A 19,388-nucleotide genomic window follows, 5' to 3' on the forward strand; every position below is an offset into this window, starting at 1 on the left:
CCGAGCGAATATTGCCTTCACGGAGGATATCATTCAATCTAAATGTCTTCGACATCTATCTACATTAATCGTCGATAAGACCGAGCAGAATTCTGAGCGTAAAATCTTTTCATAGAAATTTTGAACAAGGACAATATTCCCCTGATTGATTTGGTTCTGAATCCACAACTTCCAAGTATAGCACATCCCCAGAGTATGACCCAGACGTATGTGGTAAGGACAGTAATTTAAATTGTCCGTCATGTCCGCCTATTCAGGGACGGTGATTGGGGGAAGTTCTAGTCCAGCCCTCAAGGCATGGGCGAAAGATAACACACTAAGGTAGATTGGAAAGAGAACAGGAACACACTTTAGTCTCTCAACATCTCATTAGACATTAGACAACAAACATACCACAATCAATTTAAAAGGTTAAATTTTCAATACTTACGTAAGTAGCAATATAATTTTTTTAAGGTTAAGAACACTTTTTGCACGCAACATTAAAGAAGTAAACACTCTTCATATGTCACACGAAGTTAGAATCAAAACAATAACTTTTAGCAATGTAAATACCATGACAAGTCAGTTATAGTTCGATCCTATTTCTTGATTATGTCACCAACCTCGATAAAATGATCTTAGGGATCAACAACACGATTGAATGGCAAATCAAGACAAGGTTTGCAATAAAAATTTGTATCGTCGTTGAATGGCGCAATTGCTTCACACAAATCTCATTAGCATCAAGAGTTCGTATCATGCTTGCCTTCTAAGACGAGGTTGCAGTGCGAGCATGATTTTCTTCCTTGGTCCCTGCAAATTTAAAGCCGTCAATAAGAACATTTTGAAAGATAGACCCAACGAAACACGATTTCTCTTAAAAATTTGATTCACGAGATGCATCTTTCTGAAGAAGGAAGGGTTTACATTTTCTCACAAAAAACGATTTGAAGACCTGTTGATTCAGATGCTCATTAAAAGCTGTTATAATATTCACTGATTTTTAACATCTTAACCACAAAAGAGGCTAAATAACACCCACAAGAAAGCTATACATTTATAACAGAGCGGTTTACTTAGAATACACCTGTTTTTATGCATCCAGAAGAGACCAACTGAGTGCATGAGCGAATCAGTTGGCTTTTGGGGATGTGGACGATTTAATATCTCAAGGATAGAAAGGGTCAAGACTTGATTTTTCATTAAATATCATACATAAAATTTGAAATTGTTTTCGTTTGTGAGTGTCTGCAATGTGATTTAACCACCAAGTATAGCAAGTTTTCTAGGTAAACCACTGTCTGCAACTGATAATTGCTATTCACTCGGATTCTCGTCTTTCAACCTACATAGCACAATCTGAAGAAGAATTTACAACAAATCTAAAAATTACCATGGATTACGTGCAATAAGGTATGAAATATCAGATATTGACAAAGCCATTACCATGGGTATTCCCAACACTTTAAGGTCACTGTCAGTCATCTGCTTCAAAGAATACATATCCACCTGCAGAATGATATTTACATTGAGGTAATAGAGAATAGAAGTACGTTTATTTTATAAATGAATGGAAAGAAACTAGAAAATTAAAATGATTAGAATGATAAATGGCGCACCCAAAAAATAAATGAACAATAAATTGACTGGATAAGATTCAGCCTAGAAAATCAACAAGGAGTGAAGGCAAATAAAAAACTGGTACTTCAACATTCTTGCAATATAATAATCTGTCTTCAGGTTTTTAGTTCTTAGAAATAAATAAAGGCTTCTGGGAAGTGAGAGAAAAAGAGTGTGCCGTTAATTAAAAGAAAGAAGTATTCAAATTTCAGGAATTACATACCTCCTCGGCCTTAAAAAGAATGGCAAACTTTTCAAGGCCCAGTGACCTTAGAAAGATGTCAACAGTAGGGTGATCATCCCCCTGCAAGCATAAAATATAATGACTGAACCGACGTGGAATCCTTTTTTGTAAAGTTGCAAAAGTACAACCGTATCTTAAAACCTTTCTTGAATATCAGAAGTTTTCAATGTTGTCATTCATTGTTCCATTCGTTTGTGGAGGATTTCCTTGTGTGTGTGGGTGGGGTTGGGAACACTCATTTTCCCCGTATTCATAGATCATCAATAATAAAATAACAGCATCGGATATGAATATATGCTCAAATTATATAAAATGTTGAGAAGAATTGATTATGATCCTTGATTGATAAGAAATGAAACTCTTTAACACGTATATACAATTATACAGTCAAAGGGAGTATACTCTTTAAAATTATAAAGTCACAGAGTACAAGATGCTCTCACATGCAAGCTTTGAGATGATAAAAAAATTTGAAAAAAAAATATGAAGATTTTTTAATGCTCCCAGAAACAGCTACCCAGCAACTGCCTAAACTTATCTTAGATAAAATAAATAGGATTTTGACAAGACCATGCTTTTTTACAGATTGATAGTGTATTGTGCAGCGGATCTGAATTGCTGGCCATGTACTAGCAGCCTAAAAATAATCTCCTCCCTGGTGAAGAAACAACATGACTGTTCTCATAGTTCTTGATAAACCGTAAACATCTAATCGATAATCCATATTATGGTTTTCAAACAGGTAAAGACAAACTTTTCACTTGGACAGCCACACTCAACTATGTAGTATACCAATGAATGAAGATTCAAGAGATTAAGAAAACTCAGCTTCGTGGGAAGTACTACGAAAAATTTATCTCAGGAGAGGACGAGAAACTTTATGTACACTGTACCACATATGAAGTATTTTGTGCGTGACTGCTTGGTAAAAGATGTGTAGAGACAATTGGTGCCCTGGTCTTCATCGGTCCAACAGGTGGAGCCATTTTTGTCAAATAAGATGAAGAACTTGTGGGTCTTGAAAACTCAAAAGCATCTTTAAGTGCACTCGATCTGGTATCACCCAATGTCCTAACAGCATATATTCTATTTGGTTCTTCATCTCTTACAGGTGCAGGAAGACCTCTAGAGCTCATCAAAGCTTCATCGGGTGGTGATCTTCGCCTTAAATGATCCAAGGTCCAGGGAGAAGAAGAATTTATCCCTGGCTCCATCTTGGATACATTATTTGTAGTTCTTGGGCCATGTACATCAGATATCATACTAGAACGACTAAGTTCTGGCATACGATATTTGCTATCCTTTGGCTCAAGACGGATTCGTCCACTTTCTCTGGCATCAGGCACGTGTTGTACCCTAGGATTGAGAAGTAGCTGAACATTCGATGATGGTAAATGTTGGCTAGAACTCCTGGAGACTGATATTAACTGTCTATCATCCCTAGAGGCTGGAATGTGATGTCTACTATCTTTCGGTTCCAAATAACGTGGTCTAGTATCATTTGTTTCAGACAGCTTTTCCCATGCAGATACACTATTTGTTGAAGATTGTGCAGGCCTCGAGAGGATGTTGCGAAGATCTTCCCCATCCTGCAGTCTGTTATGACTTTGCTTGCGCATATTTTTTCGAATGATTTTGTGCCGGAGATCATCTCTACTTAGACGGATATCTTTTATTTGGTCCAAATAAGAAACAATTAAACAAATCATATTATATACTAGCAATAAATCTAGCGACAACAAGGAATCTTAACCATTCAAAAGCAAGTCAATTACCATCAGCATCAATCATAGCTCCACCGTCTCCCCTCATTCTGCAAAGCATAATAACAAAAATTATGCGTATCTGGCCAGCAAACATCTTACAACAATATCTACAGTTTTTAGTGTTCTGCATTCTTGCTAAAAGCGAAATTAGCATTGGCAACAAATGTAAAACAACCGAGAAGTATCACAATTTCCTGTTAGCAACAAAATGCAAAGAAAAACAAAAACTTGTCGAACTAGGGAAGATCAATAGTTGATTTAAGCACTTTATCTACTGATAGATAAGGAGCAAATGTCACACACCTCTTGTTACTGAACTGTGCAGATGAATCTACGGAATTTCCAAGCCTTTCTCTAACGGATCGCTTGTTTCCAGCATGTGGCAGTGCATTGATATAACCACCATCATATGAACTTCCATCCCTTTTCACTACCTACAAAACATACGCAATAGAAGAATATGATAATACGTATCACCAAGTAAATGCAGAAGTCCATAAAAACCATAAATCCAGGAAAAGAACACCCTAACATCTTTTACACAATTTCCAATCGGCGTTATTAAACACAAATAATCAATCAAAGTATTGAGAAAATCTGTACTCGGATGAATACTGACATCATATTGGCAGCGCGAATCCGTGATATCATTAATAAATTTCGAAAATATTGAAAAATTACTACCTGACCGGTGCGTCCGAGGGTTATTGTGACCCGAGACCTCGAAGTCTCTGACATTCCGATGGGCCAAAGCTTCCAAAACCTACTCCGAAAAATCAACAGTAATGAAAAACGAATGCAAACTCGGAAGACACACTCACAAAAAAACTATTTTAGAAGAATTTAACGAGACTTTGTTGTCGATTAAATGCTCAACTCGATTAGGGTCTCGATTTTCGCGTTCTTGACAGATAATTTTCAGGCGAAACTTTTCGTCGTTGACTCGTTCTCGGACCATTCACAGAAAAACGTGATAGTCTAAATGCCAATTAAAATGATTAATATAATTAGGGAAGATCAAATATTTTTATTAACAGTACTGTTTTTCTTAATATTTTATAAAAATCGCTATTAAAACAGTAATCATAGTTTGTTTTACTAAGAACTACATCAAACCATACCACCTGAATCGTTTGTCATATATTTTGACATAGTATTATAATAATTTGTAAACGACATATTCAATTAAATAAATCGTCATTCATTATATCTCAATTCTCTTCAAAATTATTACTCCTGCAAAAAAAAATTATTTTTTTCTTAATTATTCTTCATATTAGTCTTTTATTAAAATATTTATTTGTTTTGTCACAATATTTTGTTTGAAATTTGGAAGTAAAAAAAATGTAAATATCATTTTTGTTGTGAGTATGTTGTGTTGTTAAATTATTAACTTAGTTTTGGATCTTGATTATTTTTTTATTTAGTTTTATCTTTATATGATTTGAACTATATTTATATTTGAAAACATTAATCGTTGTTGTTTTCAAATAAATTAGAATATATTTTCACATATTTTTCATTAAAAAAAACCGTAAATCAAACGCAAGTACCTAAAATCGCTTCAAACCGTAAGACTAATTCTATATGTAAAACCGTGATTATTTTTTTTAAAATACTAATCGACCGTATATGACAATTAAGTTTGAATTTTTTTATAAAAAAAACGCAAAATCGCACCGTGATCACCCTTAAGTTTCAATGGACAAATCGCATGAGTTTTTTTTTTTGGATTTTATTTATTAAAAATCAATTTTCAATGAAAAATATAAATAATAGATAAGATATATATATGTTAGGATGGAAATGTTTTTTTTTTAAGTGGGACGAATAAGCACTTTAAAATTATAAAAAACAATAGACGAACGACCACCTACCAAATGCATATGCATAGCGCCTAATTGTTGGTTTTTTTTCAACCTAAATATCTAAATTTAATCGTTAATCTCCATATTTCTCTAATAATTAATCTTTATCGTATTAAAACCCAAAATCAATAACATATCGTAATATCTGATATTAACACAAAAGTAATCTACTTTGGTTGAACTGTAATTCAATCATGAAAAATCTAGTTGAATCAGTTGGACTGCTTGAGCTTCCATACCTGGCTACCAACGCTTATAAATACATAAAATGATCGCTAGATCCAATAATAATTAGATAATGTTTGTTATCATCTACATTAAGAAATTACAATCCAATCATTTCTTTTTTTTTTTATGACAAAACTAAACTTCAAAATAAAGCGAATGCCAAGACAATAAAATAAGAAAAATCAATGTATTTCATTACAGCAGTGAAATATCATTTTTACAACAATAAAATAAAAATAAGAGTGAGTCTCATGTGAAACCGTCTCACAGATCATAATCTGTGAGACGGGTCAACAATACTCATATTCACAATAAAAAATAATACTCTTAGCATAAAAAGTAATATTTTTTTTATGGGTGATCCAAATAAGAGATCCGTCTCACAAATAATATCTGTGAGACCGTCTCACATTAGTTTTTGTCTAAAAATAAAATCGACATATTATCCTACAAAAGGAATCTATCTATATTTCATCATTTGGTTAGGTCAACATTCCGCGTAAACGTCAGCTCTATTTCATAATTTGATTAAGTCCAATGTTTTGAAATGGTGATTTTCACATTTTAGTTGTCCAATACTTTGAATTCACACGTCCCCATATTTTGGCAACAGAAAATAGACGAAATTAATAAACTTTGTACTTTACATCAAATTAAAGGCAAAAACTTGTGTGAGACGGTCTCACGGATCGTATTTGTGAGACGGATCTTTTATTTGGGTCACCCATGAAAAAGTATTACTTTTTATGCAAAGAGTATTACTTTTTATTGTGAATATGGGTAGGGTTGACCCGTCTCACGGATTATGACCCGTGAGACGGTCTCACATGAGACTCACTCCAAATTAAATATGTAGATGAACACTTTTTGTCTTGTTCGATATTTTTCTCAAGTTCTATAAAAAGTTAATGTCATGTGTCATTATTTTATCGATTTATATTATTTTATAATCTTTATATCATGCAACATTCATAGGGGCTTAACTGGGAATTTTCATAAAGGTGAGATAAAATAAATATAGATCAAAAATATATTAGAAAAACAAAATTTTAATAAATAATTTACCCTTAATTATATTATCAAAATTAATTAACGGCAAATTCAGTCACTTAGGGGTGATCACGGTACGGTTTTACAGTTTTTTAAAAAAAAAATTCAAACCAAATTGCCATATACGGTCGGTTAGTATTTTAAAAAAATAATCGCAGTTTTACATGTAGAATTAGTCATACGATTTTGAGCGGTTTCAGGCGTTGCGGTAAATTTACGGTTTTTTAATGAAAAATATTAGAACATATATTCTAATTTATTTGAAAACAATAACAGTATAGTGTTTTCAAATATAAAATATAGCTAAATCATACAAATATAAAAACTAGATAAAACAATAATTAAGATTCAAAACTAAGTTAATAATTTAACAACGCAACACACTAAAAAAAAGAGAGATTTACACTATTATTTTTTTTTCTTTCAAACTTCAAACAAAATATTATAGTAAAATAAATAAATACTATAATAAAAGAATAATATGAAGAATAATAAAGAAAATGATAAAGTTTTCTTTGTAGAATTAATAATTTTGAAGAGAATTGACATATAATGAATAACAACTTCTTTAATTGAATATATTATAATTTTAAGTCAAATATTAGGCAAGCGGTTTAGGCGGTCCGGTTTGGTGCGGTTCTTGGCAAAAAAATAATCGAATCACGTATGTGGTGCGGTTTATGATTACTAATTTTAATCGTGATTTTTATAAAATATTATAAAAAACGGTACAGTGCAATTCGGTTCGGACGGTCCGACGGTTAATAAAAAAATTGATCACCAGTCACTAATAGCCTAATATACATGTTAGTGAAAAACATAGCTCTTTATGTAACATATAACAATTAAATTTATATAACAAAATATAACTTCATTTTTAAATAAAATTAACAAATAATCCATCAAATAACAATAAAAGCAAAAAAAAAAAAAACATATTAAAAAAAAAAGACGAAAAAGAGACCTTCAAACTTCAATTGATTGTATAAAAACTACCACATTTTAATAAAATTATAACGTAAATCACAAAATTTATATACAAGACACACTCAAAACTTATATCTAAAAAAAAAACTAATCTAAAATAAATAACTTAAAAATCATCCAAAAGAAAATCGTCAAATACAAATTGACAAAATTGTATAAAACTTGAAAATTTTTTATTTTGATTAAAAGGTTAAAACTTACTTTGATATTCAACTATACATTATATGCATTAAAGAATTTTAAAAAGCTTTTGTCCAACCCCATTTTTTTAAATCTCATTTATGAGTCAAATAATGACTTAAAGTAGTTTGAAATAAGAAGCATTTTTCTTCAAAAAAGTGTTTTTTAAAATAGAATTTATACTAAATTTGTTTTTGAATAAATAAATAAAAACACTTTCTTAATTTTGTTTTCGGTGTTCCTAGCTTTTTATTAATAAAGCACTTAAAAAAACTATAAAATTGGGTTAAAAAAACAGTTATTTTAACATAAGCTTTTTAAAAGCATTAAAAACCCATCCAAATACTTATAAAATTATATAAACATTTTTTTATTAAAAAAAACACCTTTTTTATCCTCCAATTTTTTATCCAACGGGACTCTCATTTAGTTATTGACTAGGTTTTTTTGTGAGACGGTCTCACGAATTTTTATTTTTGAGACGGGTCAACCTTACCGATATTCACAATAAAAAGTATTACTCTTAGTATAAAAATTAATATTGTTTCATAAATGACCCAAACAAGAGATCTGTCTCATAAAATACGACCCGTAAAATCATCTCACATAAATTTTTATCATAGTTATTTGTATCAAATACTCAACAACTTGTCCCAAAAAGAACTATTTCCCCAAAACAACAAATGTTCAAGTTGGTCCTATATATTCCAGATGGACCGCTTACGAAAAGTATAGATACCGAGTGTTATGAAAAATCTAATTCTACTTAACAATAACTTGGAATAGTTTTCATCATATTTTCTTTTGCTAGACCAATTCAGACTTGTACGATAGTTTGACATATTGGAATGGTTTTAAGTGGAAAAAATTTGTAAAATAAACACGATCAAAAAATGAATTCTTCTAATGCATTTCAAATTTACTTGAGACTGTTATTTTTTTTGAAAAAATAGTTGACAGGGTTAAAAACACACCAATTCTGAGAGTTCAAACCTAGAAAAAAATGGGGAATATGCTAGATTATTCGAGAAAAACTTTAAAATCTCAACTCCAATTTTTTTTATAGATAATATTGTCACGACTTTTCTCCCCAAATAAGTAACATTAATTAGTCTACGCAGTAATATGACTTTTTGAGGCAAAGCAATGTTGATGGTTCAACCATACCTCTATGGTAGAGGTGGGAAAAAATACCGAAATACTGAAATACCGAAAAATCGTGCCGAAAAAAATATCGAACTCACCGAAAAAATCGGTATACCGAAAATTTCGGTACGGTATCACGGTATGATACCGTACCGAAATTTTCGGTATCGGTACGAAATATATTTTTTTTTTCGGTATTTCGGTATATATCGAAAATAATTTATTATTATTTTTTTAAAAAATTTAAGTTCGATATACCGATAAAATTTTCGGTGTCGGTACGATACCGGTATAAGCTTTTTTCATACCGAAAATTCGGTACATCGCACATTCGGTATACCGAATTTTCGGTATCGATATCGATATGGAAAAATTCCATACCGATATTTTCGGTACGGTATACTGGTACCTGTAGTTCGGTACGGTATACCGTACCGTACCCACCCCTACTCTATACTATGACTTTGAACTTTTTTTTAAGCAAAAATTTGTGTGAGACGGTCTCACGGATCGTATTTGTAAGACGAATCTCTTATTTGAGTCATCCATGAAAAAATATTATTTTTTATGCTAAGAGTATTACTTTTTATTGTGAATATGGGTAGGGTTGACCCGTCTAACAGATTAAGATCCGTGAGACTGTCTCACATGAAACACAATCTTTTTTTCTAAAGGAGGTTTTGGGCATTTAGAAGCACAATTTATATTACAAATGAAGATATATATATATATATATATATAAATATATATATATATATATATATATATATATTATATGCATATATATATATATATGATGAGTTGATGTTATTTATATTTATTATTTAAAAATAATATTTTTGATATAATATTAGTTAAAAGTTAAAACTAGTAACAGATTCATATTGAAAATTAACGCGTAAGAATTTCTAAACTTCGTGACCCGCCTCAATCCTTCTTGTATAAAACCCCACAGAAAGAGAATCCCCTTTGCCACAATTCTACAAAACCTATTCCCAAGCTCTCTCTTAATCAAGCAATCCAGAAGAAATTCCATGGCATCCAACGATAATCCATGGGCAGGGAGGAACGGCGCCGGTAATCCGTCGCGGTTGGGCGGATCGAATCCCAAGATGTCGCAGAAATTTAGCGAGAAGTTCGGTCGAACCAAGGAGGTGGCCGCCACTGGCGTTCAGAAAACCAAGGCGGTGGCTTCCGTCGGACTTGAGAAGACCAAGGTGGTGGCGAAAAAAGTCAAGGAAGGCGCCTCCGTCGGAGTCAGCTGGATTAAAGTCAAGTTGCAGAAGAAATAGTAAAAAAAAAAAGTTTCTATACGGTTTTCTGAGTGATTAGGGCTATGAATTGTCTGCTTAACGTTTTTGGTACGGTTCCTTGATTTTTCTCTTCTGGTACTTTGTTTCATATAGAATTGATTCGTGTTCATAGATATACAATTTCTAGTCTCCGTTTTCTTCATGATCAAGAACTATAATTTATTTTCTTAAAATTTTCTGTGTGAAACTCAAATTAACAGAGAAAATCTTGCGTTATTGTCAGTCCGTGGTATAAGTCGGCTCAGCATATTTAGCAAATTATGATTATTATTTGGGGTAAGGCTGACAAGTAAATCTTATATTATATTATTATATATTTAAATGAATAATAATGTCAATCTTATTCATAAATTTGGATGAATCATGTCATACTCGTCTGTTTTATGATATACAGAGATCCGAGCCTTTAAAAAATTTATTTAGTAATTTCACATGGAACCATGGTATAAAATCTAAATATTACAAACATTGAGTAAGATATATTTCGAGCTCGAGCTCGGAGCTGTATCGAGAAATATAAGGTTCACACGCTAGTGTTAATCTTATGAATGTGTTCGTACCCATGCTCGTGCTCGTGCTCATTGGTATTGGTGTGTGCCTCAAAGTGTTTGAACATGGAAACTCAATTGTTAAAATGTGAAAACAGAGAAGATCAGATTATTATGCATAGGAAATTGATGATTATATCCAATGAATTTCTTCTAAATGTAGACTAGATCTCAATAGAAATACTGATGGTCTTGAAATAGTTAATGCGAGTTCTACAATGTCAAAGGTGAATTAATAACACGCGAGGTTTGAAATTCAACTCAAATTAAACGTACCCTAAATGGCTAAATGTCAAACACAATGAATATCGATCTAACTTGTATAATTAATGATAAACCGTTACTTTTTGGGGTTGGATTTGTAATGATGGGAGGTTTAGATTTGTGAGTGCAAGTGATTGACACGATTTTATTGGACCAGGTTAGACCGGTTTCGGACCGGAATAAACCGATAATGGATTTGAGATAATAGAATCCAATCCCCAATTGTGAGATAATGGATCCAATCATGTAGGCTAGATCAGACCGATTTGGTTTTAGGGAATTAGGAATATAATCCATTCTTAACCGAGTCAAATCGCACTAGATTAAAACCTAATTAAAATCAAAATTTATTTATTTTGCAACAATTATTTACAAAAAGAAGTTATTTTATCAAACAAAGTAATCAAAATTAAACATATATATGGATCGGATTCATCTGCATCAGATTAAAGTTGTTCCGGATTCGTTATAAAGTAGTTCAACCCGATACAACCTCGATGTTGGATTCAGTTCCGGTTGTCGGTCTAGATTGATATTGAACCGCTTCAGACCCGTTCCAGATTGATTCGGTTGATAAGCACGCGCGACTCCTAGCATGATTAAAAGTTGAATTGATTATTGATACCCCATGATTAGGCCCATCAAGATCAGGCCCAAACCGGATTTTGGATCCCGGCCCATTCCTAGCCAAAGTAGGACTCATGACAAGCTCATATACTCTCCTATAAATATATTTGGTTGGAGTTTCTAATTCAACCATTCAATATATGGATTCTTAGCAGAGTCCCTAATTGTTCTTTCATTCTCAATATTCGACTTGACCGTCAGAGGGACTACGCCTGGACACCTTTTCAGCACTTTTCTTAGGGTCTCTTTTGTGATTTCAAGCTAGAGTAAATTCAAAGTCTGCACTCGAGCTAATATCATCTGTTGGAATTGAACCCTAAATTTTAAGTGAATATCAAGGATAATATGTTGATCAACTTAATTCAAGGTTTCTAAATTGTATTTTTTAAGAGCAAAATTTAACCATTTTTAAAATAACAACAATTGTAGATACTATCTATTTTCAAGTCAAAATTTGTCAAAATTTCGAGATTGGACAACCCAATATACATAATTTTACTGGGCTTATTTATTTAATGGGCCATCACTCATCCAACAAAGTAGTTATCCCTAAATGAATGGCCCATATTTCGTCAGAATCCAACCAATCACACTCACAAAGTTCATCGATCGGGCCTGTTGTTTACACAGAATCTTCACCATTTTTCAATAATTTTGAAGGTGTTTTATAATTATATTATAATATATAATAAAACATCTGAATAACATGAAAAATAACAAAAATTTACATCTATTTTATATTTGATAAATTATTTTTCTATTAAATTTTTTTTACTATTCTCAATATTTTGAACTTTGAACAATAATAATATTCATTGTATATGTATCAAACTGTGGAGATGATATTGTGATATGAATTTGTATTATATGAATTTCACTGGTCCAACATCAAATAAAAGGGACATTGTTAAAGGACCCACAAAAGATTTTTCTAGGATCCCCAATATCTCTATCTCATTTCTCTTACCTCTTTTTTTTTTTTTTTTTTTTTAATCTTCAAATTATTAATATGATAACAAATTATTATGAGTGAGTCTCATGTGAAACCCGTCTCACAGATCATAATCTGTGAGACGGGTCAACAATACCCATATTCACAATAAAAAGTAATAGTCTTAGCATAAAAAGTAATATTTTTTTATGGGTGACCCAAATAAGATATTCGTCTCACAAATAATACCCGTGAGACCGTCTCACATAAGTTTTTGCCAATTATTATATACCAAAACTTATATAAGATCGTCTTAATTGTCAATTTTATAAGACAAGTCTCTTGCATATATGAATCAGTTCAATGAATCGTCTTTAAATTGAAGTATACAAATAAGGCTGCCATTCTTTTGTTCGGGCCATTGTAATTGGGCAACAACTTATGTGAGACGGTTTCACGGATCGTATTTTGTGAGACAGATATCTATTTTATTTAGGTCATCCATGAAAAATATTACTTTTTATACTAAGAATATTACTTTTATCATGCATATCGATAAAATTGACTCGTTTCACATATAAAGATTTGTGAGATCGTTTCACATTAAATCTATTTTTATAATAGATATTACGTATGAATTGATATGATGGGGATATAGAATAAAATAAAATTACTTTTTTAAAGTTACATATCACAATGACATTAATATTTTATATATGTTAATGCAACCCTACGTACATATGTTTGTAGATAATATACAAATACATCGGAGATCATCTTATTTTCCCATATTTTGCGATTTATATCTTCTTTTATCATAGAATAAATTTGATTTTAAACACCATTTTCCCTTTCCCAACTTTAATTTTGGCCGTACGATGGGAAATCCACAGTACCAAGCAAAATATATAACTAGTCAAATCAATAACTTTTGATTAAAAAAATGGAAATCTTTATCTAGAATATCCAAAGATTCTCCATCTATTCCAAAGTCGTCTGATTCAAGAAAAGAAATTTTACATTAAGTTTTAAATCGTAATATATTTAGTTTAAATAAGTCTTGTGTATATAAATTATTTAAAAGCAAATTTAGTAAATATCATGTATGAATAAAATATAATTAATCGTTGATAAAATATTTGATTCCTCTGTTTTTTTTTTTATTTAAGAAATCGATAAATTGTATCTAAACACAATAAATGATTAAAAGAATACATTTTTGATTATTTTAATTTAAAAATATATGACAAAAATTTTATCTGCGATTTATTTTATTTTATCTTATCATACATGATGTGTTTGAACAAACGAGATTTGTTTGAACAAAATATAACACAATTTAAAACATAAAATATATCAGAAAATTCCATCCGTTCCAACGTAATTGAAATAAACAATGACTTGTGTGATCTTAAGATATTAGAGCGAATCCAATTATTTTTTTAGACAAAAAATTATGTAAGACAGTCTCACGAGTCGTATTTTGTAAGAAAAATTTCTTATTTGAGTTATCCATGAAAAATTATTATTTTTTATACTAAGAGTATTATTTTCTATTGTGAATATTAGTATGGTTGACTCGTCTCACAGATAAAGATTCGTAAGACCGTCTTACAAGAGACCTACTATTTTAGTTTTAGGCGATTTATTAGCATAAATGAGTACGTAAACTATTATCGGTCTTTAGTCAATTCAGTGTTTGTAGAAACATCGATTTCTTTGTTAAATTCAATATTATTATTATTCATTAAATGTGAAAGCTAGCTTTTTAATTGCTCAGCAATTATATTAAAAATCGTTATAAATTTTTTGTAAAGGAAGGTATACATGTATTATGTATATAAATCAGCGGTCCGCGCCTTTATAAAGTAGTAAACGCGACTTTTACCAAAAATCCCACGAAAAAATACAAAAGCGTGGAAAGCTTGAATAACCTCTCGTGGATTTGGGAGATCGTATCACCAACAAAGTGGATTTCAGAATCTCAGCCAATGCTTTTTTATTCATTAAAAAAGTAGATTTCTCCAGATTTGATTTCGAGGACTCATTTTTATCATATATTATTTTGATGCAGACGCCTTGGCCGATATGTGTGCACATTTCTTTCCACTACATACACAGCATTTCTTTTCATTTCATTTCATTTCATTTCCTTCCTCTATAATTACCCATAGCAACAGGTGTAAAAGTTGTCTGAACTTGGGAGCTGAAGATCCTCCACCAAAGTATAAATATTGGCCATTTTTACCCATCTGAGCTGTACCGAGCTTTCTTCAAGAAATTGTATATACGAGCTTTATAGTTGAAGTTATTGTCATCTGGGCTATTGAGTTTTCTTGAAAAACTTACTGTATGAGCTCTTTAATCAGCTGTAGTTATTTGTAATCAATCTTGGGCCATTTCCCCACCCGGGCAGTCGAGTTTTCTCGAAAACGATGGCAAACAATGAAGTATTTTCGAGGTTAAAGAGAGCAGAGGGAACTGAGGGGTCGGAGGATTTGCCTTTGCCACCATGTTTTGATTCTCATGAAGTTCATGTTCTTGCTGTGGATGATAGTTTAATTGATAGGAAAGTAATTGAGAAGCTCCTCAAAATCACTTCTTGCAAAGGTAATTATAAATTACGTACAGTTCTCTTGAATTTGCAATGGAAACTATTTGGGTTGTATTCTTTATTAATTAAATTCTCTAAAATTTGGAAAATATTTTTCCCGCAGTGACAGCAGTAGACAGTGGGAGGAGGGCTTTGCAATATTTAGGCTTAGATAAAGAGGAAAACCCTGCAGAATTCGAGGTAAGTTCAGATTTTTTCAAAAAATATTTGTGTTTAATTTTGGATTGAGAATGTTGTCATGTTTATGAATTGGTGATCTTTTTGTTTCAGGGATTAAAGGTAGATTTGGTAATTACAGACTATTGTATGCCGGGAATGACTGGATACGAATTACTGAAGAAAATCAAGGTTTAATTTTCTGGACGGCTCAAGTTTACAATTTTATAAAAATTGAGATAATCGATTATTTTCCATTTGAAGTAACGAGAAACAATTTAAAGATTAAATTAGCTAAATATTTCTAATATTTGAACAGGGTTCATCTACTTTTAGAGAAATACCAGTGGTGATTATGTCTTCCGAAAATGTATTGGCTCGGATCGATAGGTAAAAACCTCATTCATTTTTTTTTATATATATATTTTCTCGGATTTTAATTTTGATTGATTAGATGAATTTTGATTATTTGATGTTGAAGAAAAAAATTATTTTTTTTAAAAAAAAATGTTAAAAGGAGTGGACTTTGTGTGCTAAAATAATATGTAGATTTGAACCAACTTCCCGAATCTCTAAATTCAATGAACCATTGATATAAAACAAGTTATTCTAATATATTGCAACATATAAAATTTTATCATGTGGGAGACAATCTCTAGTGTGTATTACAAAATAATAGCATCATTTAATCTATGTTGGTGAGGGATCGAGTCTCTGCTCTCTTTTTATGGAGATTTTCTCCTGCCAACTTCTTCTCTGGGTACCTGTTATCGATGCATAACTGTGATTCACGCTGGAGTTTAGGGTGGCTCTATGTGGGGACCTCGAGGGTGAGGTTCATCCTTTTTTTTTTTACAAAATAATAGCATTGGTCCAATTGATAGATAAAGTATGCAAAGTCCATAAACTTGTGGGAACAAATCTTCATATAAGTAATGGCTCTACATTCTAGTTGGTGGAATATATGGTGATTGATTTATGATCATGAGTTCGATTCTTTTTATAAATATTTTTTCGACGAGTATGTCACATAAATTTTTTCTAGTATATTTTACTAAATCCGGAGATCTATCCAATGTGAATTGAAGAAAAGTTGCTGCAGATTTTGTATAAAAAAAAATGTGCCAAAAATGTGTAGAAAAATTCATGGTTGAATCTCTTTTATCAACTAAAACTTGGAAATATATAGTATTCGATTCTAAGAATGTCCTTATTCGATATCAGATGTTTGGAAGAAGGAGCCGAAGATTTCATCGTAAAGCCTGTGAAATTATCCGATGTGGAACGTTTGAAGAACTACATGTTAGGGGAGGGACGGATCCAAAGACACGAGAGTTGCTTTCATAAGAGAAAATCGTGTGAAAGTCCCGGCTCGTCATCCTTACCATCTCCATCTCCACCATCGTCACCATCCCAAGTCGATGACTCGTCGAGTCCATCTCCGCCGTCCACCTCCTCGCCATCTTCCCCGATATCGTTTTCTTCGTTCCCGTCAAGACAAACTACGCCTTGCTCTCCTACATCGCTAGAATCTCCCACGAGGCGGACTAAATCGAGGTTTGACGAGTAAACTAATATCAAGAAATCGTCACCAGGATTTGATTTGTCTTGAAATAATTGACAATTACTAGTAAATTGACTTTTTCGAAAGATGTTTTTTGGAGAGATATGGTCCTAATTGAAAGATTACGTGACAGGTACATTGTTGTTGGAATTCAATATATGGGATTATAATTGATTTGATTCGGATACGGGGGTTGTGATTTGATGTTATTTCTTGTCTGCTAAAGGAATATCGGGTTCGGAATTGAACCCCACGTATTATGTGTTTTGGTGGGTTTATTGATCGAGCCATTATTTAATTTATTTTCTTGTTCGGCAGGCGTAACGGCAATGAATAAAATTTATTTTTATAAAGAGTATATGATCTCACGAATCTTTATAGACGAGTCAATCTAACTGATATTCACAATAAAAAGTAATATTCTTAGCATAACAAATAATACTTTTTCATGGATGACCCAAGTAAAAGATTTGTCTCACAAAATACGATACGTGATATCGTCTCACACAAATTTTTGTTTTTTATATATTATTTTTGTAAATATATGTGTCGGCCCTTTAAAAAATAATAAATGATTGAATTCAATAACTAGGCGAAAATTCGGAACATTATTCTAATTATTTTACCCACTGGCCTAGTTAAATTGACCCATTTTATAATTTGTTAATGAAGCTAGCTATAATCATTTTGAGAATAATAATTATTTAAGGTCGGGTTCTTCATAATCGAGCTCAACTTCGAATATACTATTCGAATATATTTTATTTGAGATGGAATTCAAATTATAAATTTAAACATAGTTAGCATTTAAATAAAAAAATCAGTTAAATATTCGAATTTCGAATCGACTTCAACTTTGAATTTTTTTCACATTCGACTGAATTTGACTCTTTTATACCTTAATTGAGATAGTGTAGCATTGAAGTTGTGTCCAAACCAATATTTTGTTTTGACATGATTTATTTCATTTTTGGAACTTACTAAGATGTAATAGATAAACTACTTTAGAAATTCGAATAAAATAAGTGATGAAGACGAGTTTGTAAGAGAGAAAAAGAAAATATGTATCTAATTTGTGATGTGTGGAGGCTCTTTCGGAATAAATATTGTATTCAAAGTGTTGATTCATTAGTAAATTGAGGACTTTGGGTTGTATTGGAATTATTTGGTTTGGTATTAAGAGGAGATTAATGTTGAGAGTGAAAATGGATTAGCCATTATATGAATAACTTATAAAGATTAGGGAAAATTGAATTGTAGTCCGGTAAGTTGGTCTGTTTTAGGTTTTAGCCATAAAACTTGTCGAAGTTTGGTTATTTGTCGATCGATGGATGATGTATCCGATTGAGTTGTGGTTATCTGTCGATAGGTGGATGATGCATCGGATCGACTTGTAGTTACATGTCGACCAATAGACGATGTATCTGGTACGACATGATGTTGTTGTGATTCTGGTCAAAAGACCATATATTCTGTACAAGACCAAAATTAAACATTTGTTTTTACAAGGTAAATCAGTTACATTTTAGTTCCATGTTGTGAAGAGATTAACCTTTGGGTCCTTTAAACAGCACCAAACAATGATATGCCTCTTTATAATTTTCGATTCTCCATGAGTCAAGAACATATATTTAGAGCTTATCAAAATTCAAAATTATTTTATTTATAATGTTATCAATGATCAACGAAGATATATTACTGTTAAATTTTTATTTTTATTTTATATATCATGAATATTAATTAGTAAAGAAGAAGAAGAAACCGTGCGTGAAATATTAAAGAGTTACGCAAACAGACAAATATTTTTTAAAAAAATTGATTTCTAGTAACATGTTTAAAAGAGTAGGTTTTTTACGAGAAGATGTCAACAAGATCCAACATATTTTGTACCTATGTTTTAAAATACTTTTTTAGCCACTTTCAAATATGGTGTTTTAATATTTACAAAAACTTGTGTGAGACGGTCTCACGTATCGTATTTTGTGAGACGAATATCTTATTTGGGTCATCGATGAAAAAGTAGTATTTTTTATGCTAAGAGTATTACTTTTTATTGTGAATATCGTTAGGATTAACCCGTCTCATAAATAAAGATTCGTGAGACTGTTTCACAAGAGACCTACTCTTTAATGTTTGTGTGTAATAGTTTTTCAAAATAAGAATGTGCACATCATCGTTTCTATATGATCAGGACCTCCATCGAGAATGCCATTTTGTCTGTGTTGATATTTTTATAAAACAGAATTCATGCCGTGCGCCGTTAATAATTTTTAAATCCGACAACAAATTTAATGAAATTT

General features: G+C 31.5%; 2 protein-coding genes across 2 annotated transcripts; one reads left to right on the plus strand and one right to left on the minus strand.

Annotated features, from left to right (window-relative positions):
• Positions 1-506: 506 nt before the first annotated feature.
• LOC140816449 (uncharacterized) lies at positions 507-4,618 on the minus strand. Its single transcript, XM_073175721.1, has 8 exons — positions 4,490-4,618; positions 4,297-4,375; positions 3,916-4,046; positions 3,622-3,659; positions 2,740-3,515; positions 1,826-1,906; positions 1,429-1,491; positions 507-795 (listed from the first exon to the last, which is right to left on the minus strand). Exons 2-8 carry the CDS (start codon positions 4,348-4,350, stop codon positions 739-741), a joined length of 1,200 nt encoding a protein of 399 aa, XP_073031822.1. The 5' UTR covers positions 4,351-4,375; positions 4,490-4,618; the 3' UTR covers positions 507-738.
• A 10,053-nt stretch (positions 4,619-14,671) lies between these two features.
• On the plus strand, positions 14,672-17,388 carry LOC140815848 (two-component response regulator ARR5-like). Its single transcript, XM_073174830.1, has 5 exons — positions 14,672-15,364; positions 15,472-15,548; positions 15,639-15,716; positions 15,844-15,914; positions 16,749-17,388. Exons 1-5 carry the CDS (start codon positions 15,190-15,192, stop codon positions 17,092-17,094), a joined length of 747 nt encoding a protein of 248 aa, XP_073030931.1. The 5' UTR covers positions 14,672-15,189; the 3' UTR covers positions 17,095-17,388.
• The last annotated feature ends 2,000 nt before the right edge of the window (positions 17,389-19,388 follow it).

Source organism: Primulina eburnea, chromosome 16 (genome assembly GCF_022965805.1).
Source record: "Primulina eburnea isolate SZY01 chromosome 16, ASM2296580v1, whole genome shotgun sequence".
In the NCBI taxonomy this organism is placed as follows: Eukaryota; Viridiplantae; Streptophyta; class Magnoliopsida; order Lamiales; family Gesneriaceae; genus Primulina; species Primulina eburnea.

Excerpts from the sequence above, each read along its gene's own strand:
- LOC140815848 (XM_073174830.1), top strand. The coding sequence starts at position 15,190 with ATGGCAAACAATGAAGTATTTTCGAGGTTAAAGAGAGCAGAGGGAACT. Across the intron at positions 15,717-15,843 it reads AATTACTGAAGAAAATCAAG|GGTTCATCTACTTTTAGAGA; the intron begins GTTTAATTTTCT and ends ATATTTGAACAG. Across the intron at positions 15,915-16,748 it reads GTATTGGCTCGGATCGATAG|ATGTTTGGAAGAAGGAGCCG; the intron begins GTAAAAACCTCA and ends ATTCGATATCAG.
- LOC140816449 (XM_073175721.1), bottom strand. The coding sequence starts at position 4,350 with ATGTCAGAGACTTCGAGGTCTCGGGTCACAATAACCCTCGGACGCACC. Across the intron at positions 3,516-3,621 it reads AGCTATGATTGATGCTGATG|ATATCCGTCTAAGTAGAGAT; the intron begins GTAATTGACTTG and ends ACCAAATAAAAG. Across the intron at positions 796-1,428 it reads AAGTGTTGGGAATACCCATG|GGACCAAGGAAGAAAATCAT; the intron begins GTAATGGCTTTG and ends TTAAATTTGCAG.